Source organism: Pipra filicauda, unplaced genomic scaffold, assembly GCF_003945595.2.
Source record: "Pipra filicauda isolate LSUMZ 115617 unplaced genomic scaffold, ASM394559v2 scaffold283_size971201_pilon, whole genome shotgun sequence".
In the NCBI taxonomy this organism is placed as follows: Eukaryota; Metazoa; Chordata; class Aves; order Passeriformes; family Pipridae; genus Pipra; species Pipra filicauda.
In genome coordinates, this window is record NW_024104402.1 from 802,535 (window position 1) to 819,506 (window position 16,972).

The 16,972-nt window shown below is 40.6% G+C and overlaps 1 protein-coding gene across 1 annotated transcript in view; it reads left to right on the forward strand.

Annotated features, from left to right (window-relative positions):
* The first annotated feature begins 4,863 nt into the window (after positions 1-4,863).
* Positions 4,864-16,972, forward strand: part of KCNK10 (potassium two pore domain channel subfamily K member 10) — a 70,639-nt gene continuing 58,530 nt past the window's right edge. Inside the window, exons 1-2 of the mRNA XM_027738831.2 lie at positions 4,864-4,939; positions 5,515-5,572. Coding sequence (XP_027594632.1) covers positions 5,521-5,572 — 52 coding nt within the window. The 5' untranslated portion in view covers positions 4,864-4,939; positions 5,515-5,520. The remainder of the gene's footprint in view (positions 4,940-5,514; positions 5,573-16,972) is intronic.

Genomic DNA, 16,972 nt, shown 5'->3' on the forward strand with positions numbered 1-16,972 from the left:
GACATCATGGAAAAACTGGAAGCCAGATTGTAATTCTCTCATGACTACGATTCAGGAGTAATTGTACTGAAGTCAAATTAAACTAATGTGAAAGAAATGTAAGTGGGTTCAGACAGACTCAGTACTGTACAGCTTTTGGTAATACGTTTTTACATGGCATTATCTTTTACTGGAAAAAATTCTACAACATACTAATACACTAATAATGTGCATGTACTTTTTCAGATAGAATAAAAAAGTGAGGTAACTACTTCACTTTTGTCCTTGTTGGCTATACAAAGGGACTGATATAACAGGTGGCTGAAAGCTGGAGTCTGGCTAATGAGGAATGGGTACCAGAAAAGAACGAAGAATGATGAAGATCATTACAAACTGTGAAGCAGGTATTCCCTCATCTGTTCTGGCATTTAGATGATTGATATGTTAGGATATGAGAGGCAGAATCCATAGTGTATTCTGTTTAGTGTCACTGGCCAAAGGAACCTGTAGACAGGCTGTGGTACCATCCTGGCAAAGGTTATACGGAGGTGTAGTTTCCTTAGGTAGACTCACTGTTTTCACTGAAACCATTTCTGACAATCAGTAAATTTTCTGTTCTGTGGATTAATCCATAAAATAATAAAACCACGGCACTGTATGCTATGGCTTAAAAAGTTTTAAGAAACTGAATGCAATAGAAGACAATAAAAATAGTAGGTTACTTTTCCTTGCACAGGCCTTATTCTTAGTTAACTTCCTGATTCCTAACGACACTAAACCTTCTGAAAACTATTTGAATAAAAGGTCTTCAGGTTATCCTGTAGAGAAAACTTTGAATTTTCTCCTTGACAGAAAGCTTCCTAAAAAAGTTAGAAAAGGATTCCGCACTGTATTGTGCCCAAATTAATACTACTGCAGAATGGATCAATAGAATATAAAGAACAGGATGCACTTCATTTGGGTTATTCTCTGGCTCTCTTGGTCTCTGTAAATAACAGAACTCCTGTGGCAATAAACAGAATTATCTTCACAATTAGAAATAGCAGATTTCAAACAACTATGTAGTTATCCATAAACTAAATAGTTATATATACAAATGAGTACATTGTAAAGTAATGACACAAAGACTGTCTAGACTTCTATCTAACCATGTTTCATTTCTTCAGTACAACCAAGAAGTGGAACATACAACTTACAGATGATTTCTACCTACTACCAAGGATCAAGGCATGTTTCCACTCCCGCTCACTGGATTTAGGTAGGTATAAGAACTATTTATTAATTTGTTTTTCTATGGCTTTCTTTGAGTTACATCAGAATAGCTTCTAAATCATTCATGCCATATTACAAATGAACTGCAAAAGGGCACTTAGTATTTTATTTTTCTTTCAATAAGAATACTTGTAATAGAAAGCCTATTTTCTATTGTGTTGTGATTGTCACAGGCCCTGTTCTGTAAGGCACTGATTCTCAACTAACACCAACTCTGAGGACATTTAAGGCTGAACAATAAGCTCTAAATGAGAAGGAAGAATTTAGGAAGACCAGTGTGATAAACTACTGGCTGCCGCAAGAGAGGAGCCCCGAAGAAAAGATACAAGGACTCCCTGAAACAACATCTCAGCCTTGGCCATATTGATCACCATAACTGGTCTACTCTGGCCTCCAATCGGGAGACCTGGAGACACACCATCTATAACGCAGCTGTCTCCTTCGAGAACACACGCAAGAGGAGAAAAGGAGAAAAGGCAATGCAGAAAGAATCGTGTTCTGCAGAATATACCATCTAAAGAGTCTTCCTACTGTGCCTTTTGCAATCGGATATGTCTATCTCGTATTGGCCTCATAAGTCACCAACGTGCCTGTAACAAATGTGGTTAGAGCCTTCCCAAATCTTCGTTCGCGAAGCCCAGCCATGAAAGTCAAGTCCTGAAAATTCTTATGCAGGTACTAAAACAGATTGATCATGCTACATTTATTTTTTTTTCTCAGTGAGCTTTCATTTAAATATTAAACATTACTGAATCCACTTAGCTTATAAAAGTTGACAGAGTAACAGCTTGAAACACTATAGCTTCAAGGCACCAGTTCTCCCTATCATAAGAATTTGACATCACTGAGGGGTGAAAGGCCTTTTATTTGCATAAGATAATAGTTACGTTTCTATGCAACAGCTGTGCTGTGAGTGAAAGATGCACTCATTGTGCCAAATCTATCTCTGGAGTAACCCCATTGATTTTAAATGAGTTACTTTGGGAATAAATTGGCCCACTGGATAAAACTGCAGGTCTGAGGCACTGAAATAATTGAGCAAGTTTTTCATGCTCATAACATACTAAAAAAAATTGCAAAACAATTACATGATGTACCTGACATTTATGTACCATTACATTTATGTACCTGACAGATCAATCACAATTGATTTGCCACAAGGTTTTTAAGTTATATAGCGAGGGCAAACATTTATGTAGAACTTACAGACACTTTGTGCGAATATGTGAACATTAAGGGGATACAAGAAACATGAATATGTCATTGTGTCATTATTATCTATTTAGTGTTACAGTAAGTCAAACAAATATGAGATGTCTCTATTTTGACATTTTAATAATAAAGGATTCATATGTCCACATGAAAATTCCTCTTCTTTAGACTGTAAAAATCGGGATGATTTTCTGGTAATGAACTACCTGAAGAATTCATCTCTAGACTATAGACTTCCTGCATATCTTAGCAGGAATTTAATGCCATTGGCCTTTCAGGGGACTGTTTCATTTTGATTATCTTAGGTGAGTTCTCGGTGGACAGGTGTCTGTGGCACAATACACGTCATCAGTTAACTGCTGATAGTTACAGCACAAAGTCAAGGTAGGCTTGGGTTAAGGTGACACAACTGAGTAGTATATATCTATACTGTAGTTTTTCCCAGTAATGTACAAGGTAGATGCCAATGAACAGGAAAGTTTTGAATGCTAAGGAGAAATTATTTACATGGATATATATTATATATGTGTGTGTATAAATACATGAATAACTCTTTATTGATACATATTTGATAAGTGATCTTGTTAGGCATTCAGAAGGCTTCTTTGAAATCTTTTAGGTTACTGTAAACATGATTCAAGCGATTACACAGCACAATTAGCAAAGCCTACCCTCACTTTTGTTTCCATTCAGTTTGCAGAAGTAATGTCAACAGAAATCCCGAAGCCTGTTCAGAATGCATCATGGTTTGCTTGAAAAGGAAATACCTTGTGCTCCTGATGTCATCATTGCAATCATCTCAAATTCAGGTCTGACTGAGCAGGCTCATTATCATTCTCACCATGTCCTCCCTTAGAGCAACCTCTCCCGCCTCCTCCCATACAACACAAAACAAGAGCCACAGGGTGCTTGGATTAGGGAAAGAAGAGACACCCAGCACCTCCCCCCAGGAAAACTTGCTGCATTACTTCCATGTAGTTTCTTTGAACTACATACTGCTTTACAGGACCTTGTACACCACCACCAAATAGAAGTGTGGATTCACAAATATTGATTTCCCCTTCCTGCTTAGGATTGAATAAAGACTGGGAACAAGCACAGATTTAGCTTCAGAATGTGGATGTGAAAAGAGTGTGCCAATCTCCACAGTATGAGTTTCCTGAGGAGAGCCACACATTACAGGCTGCTTTGGTTTGAGGGATTTTTTTCTCCTCACCAGGGCAGATTTCTCTCTTTGGTCTTACAAGGTTAGCTAACATCTGAGCAACAGATAGGAAAGCAAGACAGAAAAAGGGCAGTTGAGCAAAAAGAAGTACAGGGCAAAAAGCAGGGAACAAATGATCTCAGCCACCACGTTTAAATCACAACCATGTTTCCTGAAAATTCAGATCATCTATGGACCTCTGGATTGATTCTGGTATGTGTGTCTGACCATGACCCACAGAAATTTGTAGATCTCTCCACTAAACCATCCCCTGGGAACGCTCTCCTTCACACAAAGAGTTGATTTCCCCTGTGGAAGAGAATAGGCAGGACAGGGTTAATCTCTCACAGTTTTCCTTCAGGCCCCCAGAGGGGCTGGGGTTTTGTTTTCCTGGGTAAGGGAGGGGAGCTGGGGCATGTATTGTAACTGGAACTGGAGACCTTTCTGGTGTTACCAGCCTGGTTTAGGTTTGAGGGAAAGCCTGGAGAGGACGGAGAGGAGGGAAGAATGCAGACTTGGAAAGCAGCAAGTGCTTGGTAATTGCACACGTGTCCTCCATTTCCCCGAAGCCTCCTGAGACCTTAGGGGGGCTCCAAGAGGCCTTCAGCCTCCTGCCCCCTCCCCGCAGCTTGGCCACAACTTACAGCCCTGCTGTACCAGGCTTTGCCTTGACGCGAAGTGCCTAACCCTGCCCACCGTGCGGACTGGGGACAGAATGGGGAGCAGGGGTTCCCTGGCTTTCGAGGTATCCGGTTCTGGTCCCCAGAGCCCGCGGGGGCTCGGAGGATCCCTGCCCTTCCCCTCCCCCTGTGCTGCAGAGGCTCTGGATGCTGCCGTACTCCTGCCATGTGCTCCCGCCGCCGCTACTGCTGCTCGTAGCTTAGTCGAGCGTGTCTCTCTGGCTGCAAACTCTGCCAAACAAGCCTGCATACCCCTCTCGGGAAAGACACCCATTGAGTACTAGCCGGAGCCTGCCCCCTCCCTAGGAACCCCGCCACCGCCTCTCACAAAGGGACTCACAGCCTCTCTCCACCCTCTTTTTAAGCCAGTGCAGAGAGGGGGTCCGTGAATTCCCTCCAAAGCTATAGGGTGGCTCCCTCCTCCTCCTCCTCCTCCCCTTCCTGCTCCGGCTCTCCTGGGCGAGCCAGGCTGCTGCTGCATTCAGTCGGGGTGGTCCCCAGCCTCGCCCCTGCCTCGCCCTAGCCATGCTGCTGCGGCTCACGCCCCATGGCTGACTTTTGTTACCCCTCTAGTGCCCGGGGCTGAACTGAGGTGGGCGCATTTTCGGGTGGTGTCTGAGGCTAGAGAGCGTGTGCGTGTGTGGGAGGTGTCCCCGGGGGTGTGGGGGGCTGGCCGACTCCCCGATCCTGGCAAGCCTGCTTGCTCGCCAGCCCGGGTGGCCCCTCGGGTGGGCGCAGCAGAGGGGCCAACGCTGCAGCGGGGACCCCGCCATCCTGACATCTGCAGGTGGATGGAGCGAGACAGCTGCGGGAGCCTCTCCTGGAGCCAGCAGCACCCTGGACCCGCTGGCCATCTCAGTCTACTCTGTTCCTGCTCCCCCAAATTCTCTCCGGTCCTCAGTCCATCCCTTCTACCCCTCTCTCTGCTGGGGTGTCTGCACCCCTCCTCACCTCGTCGGCACCAACCCCTCCACTCCACTCCACTCCCCTGCCCGCCCCTCCCCAACCTCTTCGATTTATTTGTGTATTTTTTTCCTTGGCAACCACCAGTTCCTCTCAGTCAAACAGCGCAGGCTCCCTATAATTTGAAATTAATTTGTTTGACTGCAGCATCGAGACAGGAAGGTTGGGAATTTATTTAATTCTTTTTACTCCCTTTGCAAAAAGGAAGCAATGAAATTTCCAATCGAGACTCCAAGAAAACAGGTGAACTGGGATCCTCAAGGTTGGTGATTCTCTATTACTATAATTACTGTAGTAATAACAATTATTATTATTTCTTGTGTCTGTTGACTCGTAGGAGAATATGTGACTCCAAATGGGAGGAGGCGTTGGATGCTTGGCTGCTTCCCATGTGCGCTGTTCAGTCTTTCTTGCTCAGTCCTAGCAATGCATTACAAAATGCTACTCAGATGTGGGGTTGGGTGGCTGCGTGGGTAAAACCTCTTCAAGGTGTAAGTTTTACAGTTCTATATTTGATATATCTTTTCCCTCCTCTCTTCTCCCTTTTTCTTGAGTATTTTCATGGTAAACTTGCCTGGGATGGCAGTGATCTCTGGCTCACAGCATTGTTTGTTTTATCAGTGGCTCCTTTGTTGTTTCTAGTGATCATTGTCTCTGCTAAATGGGTGGTACAGGAGTGGACACAGATGTGACTGCTTGCTCAGGGCTCCTCGATGGCACATGTTTGTTGGCAGGAGCAAAATGCTGCTGCAATATAACCCTTAGTGTGGACGGTATAAAAAGACACATTAAATAATAGAACCCAAAGGGACCTTTACACTCTCTACTCTGTGTTGTTAACAACTGACTGGCCCAAGTGGATAGTTTGATTAACTATATAGGTAGGTTTGGAGTCAGACTTGGGGAATGTGTTCGTGTGATGGTGGAAGGAGATTTACGCCAGTGCAGTGGTTTTCAATAAAATGATCCAAATGGTGTTTGAAAATCATAATCAAATCCTCTCCTTTCCTGGCACGGGGAGGAAGTTCATCTGCATCCTACAGAAGTGACTGAAAAAACCCTACTGGTAATTTGTATACTGGTGTGTCATATTTCTGTGCATCATTAGAGAAGCAAAACTACTTGAAGCCGTATGCTCAGGTTTGCAGCAGAACTGCTGGCAGCCAGTCACTGTACAGCAGTGCTTGCAGGAAGTATAAAGTGATAGCACAGGCTTTGATTACTCGTCTTTATTCCGCAGGTTTGGTTTTAGTGGTCAATTTGCTTGTCATCCTCCATGCCCTCACATTCACAAAATGAAACATTAGAAACAGTTTCTCCTGGTGTAGAAGGGTTACGGCAGAACAATCCTCTGAGCAGATCTGATGTGCTGTTTAAACAGTATACACAATTAAGCTTTAGTTTAAGCCTTACTACATCTCTAATTAGGTGAAGGCTGAAACCGACACATCAGCCTTCTCCGCCCTCAGCTTCCCAAAGAACACATGGATAGTAGTGCTAACAGAGATCTGATTATTGTAATAACAGTATATCCCTTATCCTATGGTCAAAATTCTGTGAAAACTTGTCCTTCCCAGGTGCTTTTCTGAGTATGTGTTTGCTGCAGCCTCATTTTAATTCATTTTATGTATTGCAAAATGCCTTTTATTGCAAAAAGCTCTTGTCTTCTTTCCTCTGACAAGGCATACAGAAAGATGAACTGATGACATTCGATGTGGAGCTCCTTTGCTTGGCAATCAGCTTTAAAGTGTATGGATCCAACAGGTGGTTTGCCACAATTTACTGATGTGAAAAGAACTATAGAATACTGTAGCAGTTAACAGATCACAAACCCAGCAGGTTTCCTCTCTGCCAAGCTGAATGCCTGCTAAAAACTGCAGAATCCTATTAGTTATTTCTCCTCAGTGTATTGACTTTGTTAGGCAGGCAGAATGGATGCTAATGTATAGCCAAGAAATGTTATTTTCTAATTCTCTATGAGACTCAGGAAATAGATAAAATTTGGTCAAAGGGAAAAAAGGCAAATGGGCAAGGAAAAGCTCTCTAAGGCCCAGTCCTTTAATCAGTAGAGGAACAGTGCAGTGTCACTGTACTCACATACTCCCACTGAAAAATTAGTTGTGTGTGTAGAAGATAAGGTAGTTCAGCGTTCTATTACTTTTGAAACAAAAATATATTTACGTAGATACAAATGTTACTAGTGATCTACACAAAAAAGCTAAAAACTCTAAAACGAATTTAATTTACGGTTACATATGTAGTCTGTTCTCTGCATGTACATGTGAAGAATGATGTTATGTTTTGCATCCTATGTGGTATCTTTGGAGTTAAAGACTGAAGTAGTTTTTCTTAGATACAAAGATCAACATGTAAAAAGTTGGTGGTGCAAGGATGCAAAGAGTCCTAAATATTAAAAGCACAATTCATCTCCAGTTAGTGTTCACACTCCAATACCAGGCTCATTTCAGGTTGTATTGTATGATTGTGCCCTGTTCTGGTCATCAAACGGAGAACACACAGTTTCCATAGTTTTGTCTAGTAGGAATTGTGCTAACTTGTGCTAACCATACTTGAAGGATATCAACTGATGCTCCTGGCAAGCAAGCTATCAGCCCAAGGACATAAGTGAGAGTTATGGTGTCTCAGAGTTTGTTTAGATCTGATTATTCTAGGCAATATTTTCTAGAAATTATACACATTTCTAAAGGCCAGGGCCCTTGTTGTGGAGATATGGCTGGCTTGGAATTGATGCTGCTGCTGGTTTGAACCCAGGTCAGAATGATAGTCATTGAAATGAATTAATGCTCAATTCCATAATGCTAACTGAATATAAATATTTACATAGATAAATAGATTAGAGACTGCTGGTAATTTTAATCTGATGTAAAACTGATATTCTCAGTTCAGATTAGCAAAGATCAATATACCATAGAAAGACACTGTGGAGAGAAAAGGTGCAAAAGAATAGAATTGTCATGAAAGATGGTGTCTGACAGATGGCTAATGGGAGACTGATTTCTCAGCCATTAAACTGGGTCAAACAGAGCTTGGAAACTGAACTGTGATATTATCATTTTGTATATTTTCTTATGTGTCTGGTATAAAGTATACCTGCGTGTTCTGTGTAAATGATAAGTGAGTTTTCTAGATAAACAAAATATACAGTCTGGAATTGTATAAGGTCCAGATTCCTACAGTGAAGTCCACTGTTATCCCAGGCAATGAAACTATGTAAATCCATTAACAAACAGATCAAACTCAATTCCAAAAGTAACTGGGACTTGTCCCTTACAATCCAATGTGAAATATGCTCTAGAATCCCATATATATTGACTAAAACCCACACAATTTGTATACAGTGGATGAATAGCGTAAGAAATGAGTAAGAAAACCAAGAAGGCACCTCAAGAATGTTTTAGGGAGCACTGGACCCATAGAGTAGGGGTACAGGATATCACACTACCTTGCCTTACGTTTTAAAAAACAAACTTGCCGTTTGTTTTACTGGTGGAACCAGCCTGTATATACACAATCAGAAAACATTTGATCTGCCTATCTCTGATTTTTGCTTGTCGCATTTGATACAATTCAGGTAAAGCAATAACTGAAATTAGTGAAAGACCAGATTCTTAGTTTCATACCTCATGCAACTTCTCATCTATAGATTTTCAGAATATAAGAGTGGATTTACAGCAGCATATGAAGACATTAATTCTCATAATTGTTGTTCGGGTCTCTCCCCTTTCTTGCATTCCTCTTGCTGTCTGTTACACCCACCTGTTGTCCGTGCTTTAATTGGCTTATTATATCTTTGCACATATATTTTTATACAGTACCTAAACCACAATATGTCCCTCATCCTGTCTGAGACATCTGGATGTTACAACAATATCAACTTTTTTCCTAAAAATTACCTGCTTAAAATTGATGTTTCTTTGTAGAAAAGAAAGGTAGATGAGACTGTTTCCAATAAGATCAAAAATGATTCCCAAGTGAGACTGTCTAGCAGGGTGATGGTGAGATGTCTTTTCCAAGGGAAGTATGTTTGCCTTACTGATGCTCTTAGTAGGCAGCAAGTGGAGTTCAGTTTTGTTCCATCCTTTGTGCCTACAGTTTTTTGCTGTCATTACAGTGATACGGATTGTCAGAGCCTTTTGAATTTCCAGATCAATATTTATCTCCACACTGATGTTTTGGAACTCTAAAGTTTTGATACCAGTTCCTGCATCCTTTCACAAATATATTGTTTTTATAGGATACCTTTCTGCACTTTGGAGTTCTGAAAACATGCCTTTATTACTGCCCTTGTATTTAATGTGGGAGTTAGTGGTCTGTGGGGAATTCAAACCATGGTTGAGAGTCTGGAGTTCCTCTTCAAATTTTGCTACTGACTTACTGTTTAACCTTGAGCAAACTACTTACCCTTTGTTTTCCTTCCTTTTTCCCTGCCTGCAAAACAAGAATATTAATACTTTCCTAATGCACAAGGGTGTTGTGGAATATAATTAACTTGTTTAGAGCAATCTAAGATCTGCTATTGAAAGAAGAGCATATGTATTGCAATCAAATGCTAAAACAATTAGGAGGGAGCAAAACAGCCTGTCATCATACACAGATCACATCAATTAAGAAATAAGGTAGTCTCTGCAATTTACAACTCTAGGAAACTAGTATCATTTACTCTTCTTTACAGACACTGAAGATTCAATTGAGTTTCCCGTTAGAAGTATCTAAACACCTTTGAAATTCCCAGGCTGCTGCTCCAGAGGGGCTGAAGTCTTCCATAGGTCTTTTATTACCTGCCATGGGATTTCTCACTTTGCCTGAGGCACCTCAAGCAGTACTAGACACCTATATGTGGGACAACAAGCTGAGTCTCAAGTGCCTTCATGCAGATATCAGGATTGGATCATCCCTTGAGGACTGTTTGAAAAATCTTCAGCATCAGCTACTCAGTACAGATTAAACTGATGCTGCTGGTGGAGTTTACAAATTGCTGCAGTACTTGCTTTTTCTGTTGTTTTATTCAAAGACACCAATGCAGAAGGCAAACTTAATTATAAAGATGTAGATGAGTAGAATAAAGGTGCTCATTTCAGTCCTCTGTTTTCAAGAAGATATATGAAAAGAAGTAGAATGCCTTTGTGAGCTAGACTATGTCTTTCTGCATCGGTAAGTCAGTTCTTAGTAGCTCAGTATATGAAGACTGTTCTGGGAAGCTATAATGTGTGAAAAAGTAGCTCTGATGCCCCTAAATGACCCATGGTCATGGTCAATGACCCTGTGCTAGTTGTGCCACAAAATCATATTGGCTAGTGGCCCACCCATCTGATAGACTGGGACTCTGCTCTGCCTAGTAAGCATGGGAAAAATTACCCAGTAGAAGTTGAGTAAACAGGAGGTCAGTCCTGGAAGTGTGTGGTGTAGGCACAATAGTGCCAAATACAGTAAGGTGAAAAAATTGAAGAGTTTGGAAAACAAATAGAAAAGAATGAAAAAATCAGAACTATGTGGAGCCTACAGGGGAGACAGATAAGTACCGTGGACCCTAATGTGGTAAGAGATAGAAAGATACAATTAAATTAGGAGGAGAGGAAGAAAGATGGCAGAGAGCTATTAGTTTCGTCAATGTTGTCTTTAGGATGCCCTGGAAATGGTAACACTAAGGATTCAGAAATGTAAAATTAGTAGTAAGAAGGTGGCAGAGCAAAGGACTGGGCAGCAGCTTTGTTAGTAATAGTGAAGAAAGACTGAACTCTAGTTAAGGTAAGAAAGATGAAGGGTAAGGTACCATTAAGATGTCATCTGTACTGTGAGAAAAGGAGAATGAAAAAATCAAAGGCAATATGAAGCCATAAGCCTAAGATAGGAAGAGCAGTAGAATTGTCAGCAGTACGAGGGTTAGGACAGAATTATTATTTCAGTGAAGAATACCGATGCTCTTTTCTGCCACATGTACAAGAGTAATCTGTTAATGGCTTTCGGACAGAAAAGTCCCTTGGGCAACTCTTGAGAACTGATGCTACCAAAGTGATGGAGTTTGCTTTTGGGATAAAGATATATGATACCAGTTGTAATTGGGTAGGCTTTAGTTCAGCTTTTGGCGTTTATGTGGATTTATGTAGTTACTATGTGGACTGTATCAGCTTCAGACAGAAGTGCATATTAATGGTGATACACTTTAATTCTTACTCTCTTGATTTAATCCAGAGCTGGGAATTTTACCACTCATTTTGGTGTGAGCAACATGAATTCTTCATTTTAAAAGAATTGTGTTGTTGCCGCAGGCTTTACTAAGTTAAAAGAAAGAGAGTGCCTGGAATCACTGGGAAAACAGAGGCCCTGGATTTTGTGCTCAAAATAGGGTAAGCACCTGGAGTGAAATGGGGAGGAAAAAATAAGGAGGTCAGGATAAGAAACGGGTAACCAACAGACTAGTATTCAACAGGTAGAGTATTACAGAATTCAGTGTCATGGGAATGCCTAACTTTTATTTTGTAATAATCTCATTGTAACAGCAAAAGCTGAAGCAGAGAATATGAATGCTGAACGGTGGTCTCTTTTTTTTAGGGAAGTTTTATGTATAAGAAGTGACATTCAGCAAAAGGCTAAATACTAATTTTTCTAATACCTTTTTGTATAGGAATATCTCTGGTCTTTGTTTTCTGTAAGGATGAAAACATCCTGGGACCTACCTTAGTCATACAGAGGCTGCTTATATTGCAGTTCCTGAGCCATTGGTTATACTTCTATTGTTTGTCTATAAAGCAGGTATAGGAAAACGTTTTATCTATAATGGAAAATGTGCTCTAAGATGAACCTGCTGACTTTCATAAATAATGTGTCATGCAGTTCTCACTGCTTACCCCAATGAGATAAAACAAGAAGTGAGAACAGTGCATATCCTATACTCTTGTACTTCAGGGTGGTAGTGCCAATCCCTTTTAGTCCATGGACCATTATTATTCTCCAAACATACTTTCTGGGCTGCTTTTCACACAATCAAACATCAACTAAGATTATTTAAACAAAATTATATTTCATATATGAACTATGAATCTCTTATCATGGTAATGAATCACAGAATTGAGGCTGTGTCGTTGGTCTGGGAATGCTGAGACCAAGAATTCAGATTTCATCTTTTTCTTTAATTGCTAATAAAATTCTTAGGCTATTACAAGTCTTACTATTGTCAAAGTGTCCCAAATGCATGCGTTATTATGTGTTATCCAGTTGTCTTAAAATATAAGCATAGGAGAACACTGGTATGATTTTGAGGTTAAGGTAGAACTTTCAGTGTGGATGTATCCTGGTATTGGAAATTAAAATGAAGGCCAGTAGGGTGATAGAATCTGTTATCAAAATCTGTATGAGGGGAAAAAAGAGGTAGAAGAGAATAAAGAAGTTTAGCTTAATTTTATTTTCCTGTTTTTAAAATCAAAGGGACCATCCTGCTCAGAGCTAGAGTTGTGACAAGGGGCATGAAATATATGAAAGGGAGTGAAACTTGTTGCACTTAGGAGTGCATCTGGAGTCCTGAATAGCACTAGTGATCAGTTGCAAAGTCTGGGTGTGGGTTCAATTTTTTTCTTTTTTTAATCCTGACATAGTTAGGTCCAGTGTTTTGTTTGAGTTTGCTATTTGAAATTTGGCATTTAAAAAGAAATAAAGACCTAACAAGGAGAGACAAAGCAAAGCTGCTTCAGGAAACATGGATTACAAAAGAGTGAGTCTCAAGTGTGACAGGATCAGATCTGCTGCCAGAAGTGCAGAAAATGCAGAATGAACAGGGTGTACCTGTAGTAAGGCTGAAAATGCTCTGAAAAAAAAAAAGTGTGGACATGAAAATAAGTTTGGCAGCCTTCAGCTAAAATTCACTGTTTTCAAGCACATGATGTTCTTTCTACCTTTTAGAAGTAAGTGTATAACCTAGGTCAAATTTATAAAGTCCCTGAAGTATCTTTATGTCCTCTGTTTGTTCCTCAGACATGTATCAGGGTCTTTCTCTGTGAACAAAACTAAATCGCAGTATAAATAATCTCGTGTACATATTACAGAATATTTTTATCTCATGAAGTAAGTATCTTTCATAGATGATGATTTGTTTATTTGGCTAGTCTCTCATTAGAGAAACAGTCTTATGACTCTTCCATTTGTTCCTCAATTATGTCCCCACACAAATGCATTCAGTAGATCTTTAAATTGCTTCAGTTCTTTTTCTGATAATCTGTGGATTATTTATGACTGTGTGACTATTTTTTTGCTGAAGACTGTTTAACTAGTAGGGGATAACAAAAGATAACACCCTAAAAAATCTTCTTAGAAAGCAATACAAGTTATTTTGGTAGCACTATCCTACAGGATCATCACGGTGCTTTAAGCATCAGGCTTTGAGATTTGTTAGAGCCATATGTCCATATCTCAGCAGGACTGACTCATCTTTTCTTCCCTAGGAATTAAAAACCAACATGCTACTGACTCTACTGGATGAGGATTTTGGATTTTGGCACCTTAAACTTGTGCCACTGAATTTCTGAAAATTCAGTAATATGTTGTTGAAGGGTTACTTGGATTATTTCTCTCTTACTTGATACTGTAGTATAATAATACCAGCATGATTTGAAAACAGAAAATCCATACTGACAGCTTGTACAGGGCTTTTATCCTCTCGAGTTTCAGGTTTTCATTTTCAAGAAACAAAAGGCAGTCACTAGCTACTACGTGTTGAAAACCTCATTGATGAAAGAATTATGAAAGAAACGGTACTGCAGAAGCTCACAGTTGAAATGAAGGAAGCACATATCTCAAAGGCATTCTTCTAGGATAACTCAGATCCATCACTGATTACTTATATGTTGAGACTGCTAAGTTTGGATTGCACAGGAAAGCACTGGACACAGACCTTGAGTAGCTTTAATCATGACAGCTATGGAAACAGCAGCAGCACTACTTCTTTATGATGCTACAGCCACCATCCTAATTTGCCTTTATAAGAAGCAGAGTCCATTATTAGGTTACAGTGATATACTGACATGTAACCTTATGACCTGAATTTCTTATTGCTACCAGACATTTTTTGTTGATTCGGTTTTCTAAAAATAGGCATATGCTGACATTTAAGAGACTTTAAGGTAGCTGAGCTATTTGTATAGGCCTGGTATATATGATAATGGACCTAAGGGAGACCTCTGCCCTCCTGGAGCAACAGCTTAAGGCCAATTAGGGTATGCCATAGTCTCTTTCATGGTACATAATATGGGTGGACAATTGAATTACACTTTTTGAGTGTGACTTAGTTGGAGAATCATCATGGCTGGGCTTCGCGTACGAAGACTTGGGAAGGGCTCTACCCACGTTTGTCACAAGCACGTTGGTGGCTAAAAAGGCCAATACGAGACAGGCATGTCCGGTTGCAAAAGGCACAGCAGAAAGACTCCTTAGGTGGTATATTCTGCAAGGCACGATTCTTTCTGCGCTGTCTTTTCTCCTCAAGAGTGATCCTGCGTGCTTTCTCAAAAGCATCAGCAGCGTTATAGATGGTGTGTCTCCAGACCTCCCGATTGGAGGCCAGAGTGGACCAGTTATGTTGATCAATATGGCCAAGGCTGAGATGTTGTTTCAGGGAGTCCTTGTATCTTTTCTCTGGGGCTCCTCTCATGTGGCAGCCGGTGGCAAGTTCACCATAAAGCAGGATCTTAGGGAGGCGGTGGTTCTTCATCCTGGAGACGTGCCCTGCCCATTGCAGCTGTGTTCTCAGCAACATGGCCTCAATACTTGTGACTGCTGCTTGTTCTAGAACAGATGTATTGGTCACATAATCTGACCAGTGGATGTTTAGGATTGTACGGAGGCAGTGTTGATGGAAACATTCTAGGAGACGCAGGTGGTGGCGGTAGATGATCCATGATTCGGAACCATACAAGAGAGTAGACAGCACTATGGCTCTGTAAACACTGATCTTGGTACTTTTCTTCAGGTGTTTATTTCACCAAACTCTTTTATGAAGCTTTCCGGAAGCACTATATGCCTTTGCTAGCCTGTTGTCTATCTCTCCGTCAATCTCACCATCTGAGGAGATGAGGCTGCCTAGGTAATTAAACTGCTGGACTGATTTGAGTTCTGATTGACCAATGGTGATGTGGGGATGATGGGGGACTTCCTGAGGTGCAGGTTGATGGAGAACTTCTGTCTTCTTTAGACTGACTTCCAGCCCAAAGACCTCAGCGGGGTCTGCAAAGCAGGATGTTAAACGCTGCAGGGCTGTTTCTGTGTGGGCAACAAGGGCGGTGTCATCAACATAAAGCAGCTCCCGGACAAGATGGTTTAAGGTCTTGGTGTTTAAGCTGGAGAATAAAACAGCTAAATATAGGTAGGTGTCTGAAATTCTAAGGTATTCTAAGTTTCTTAGGACCTGTTATGGTTAGGGGAAATACAGTCAAGTATGGTTCAGGAAGCCTGGAGAATTCTCAGCAAATGTCTGGTTTAGGGTCAGCAAAATCACTCTCTGGGCTGCACTGACCAATTTGACTACATTTGTATTGATGCTAATGGGATGTATTCCAAGTTATAGCAAAGGAAAGAAATGAGACAAAGGTTGTTTCTACTTGTATTTTACTCTTCAGCTAAAATGGCTTTGGGTTAATCCTCTTGTTAGGAGGATTTAAGCCAGGTGTACACTTCTTCCTGTTGGTTTAATTCTCAGTTAGTACTTGTTTTTATGTTACGTGAAATTACACTGTAATGGTTAGTGCAGCTCTGCTGAAAGTTATAAAATGCTAATCTGAGCTTTGCATTGTTAGCAGTGATTTCATTTGTATTCCCCAGCTCTGCAGGAAAATGAGTTCATGTTCACCTGCTATACACTGTGCAAGCAAGTTTTTGCTTAGGTAGAGCTTAATTGTGGACAAAATTGATTGTGGGGCCTTAGGTTTCCTTTACTGTCTCTTTGTTAAGTCTGATCTGTGAATGCATGTAGCCACATTTCAGTGATGCAGTATGGCAACATTGTGAAGTACTGTGACATGTTAGAAGCCATACCATATTAGCAGATGTTATCATTATGTAGCTATAGAGTTTTATTATATTTCAAATTACAACTCTATTTTTACACTATTATCTGAATAGAAGCTGAGCATTTTTATGTAATTCAGGTGTTCTATCAGACTCCTTATCATCTAAGGTACCCTAAATTATATACTATATAGCAAACTCCAAGCCAACTTTGTGCAGCCTGGCAGTGACCTGGAGCCCCATATACCCAACCAGCCTCCTAGTGATGATATCATGAGCAGCATAATGGGTCTGATGTCTCTTTAACCTAATTCCTTTTGCTTAACTGATCCCTCTTTGACTTACAGTCAATATCTAGTAATTGTCATACATGCAGACTCAATAATTTCTGACTGTGGCAGCTTTACTGGTGAAACTTACACACAGAGTGTAAAAGAAAAATGTGTATGCTATCAGGCATTCAGAATAAGAGAAAATAAAAATAGCTATGCTGAACAAGGGCATTCAAACAGCAACCTCCTCTTCCTTGTAAAATATTGGTTTTGCACAGAGTAATTTTGTGGTAGCTGTCTTATATGTATGCTTCACCCCATTCCAGAATAGGTTTTTAGAGTATTGGAAAGCTTTCATTTACTTTATCTGAGTGTTAATG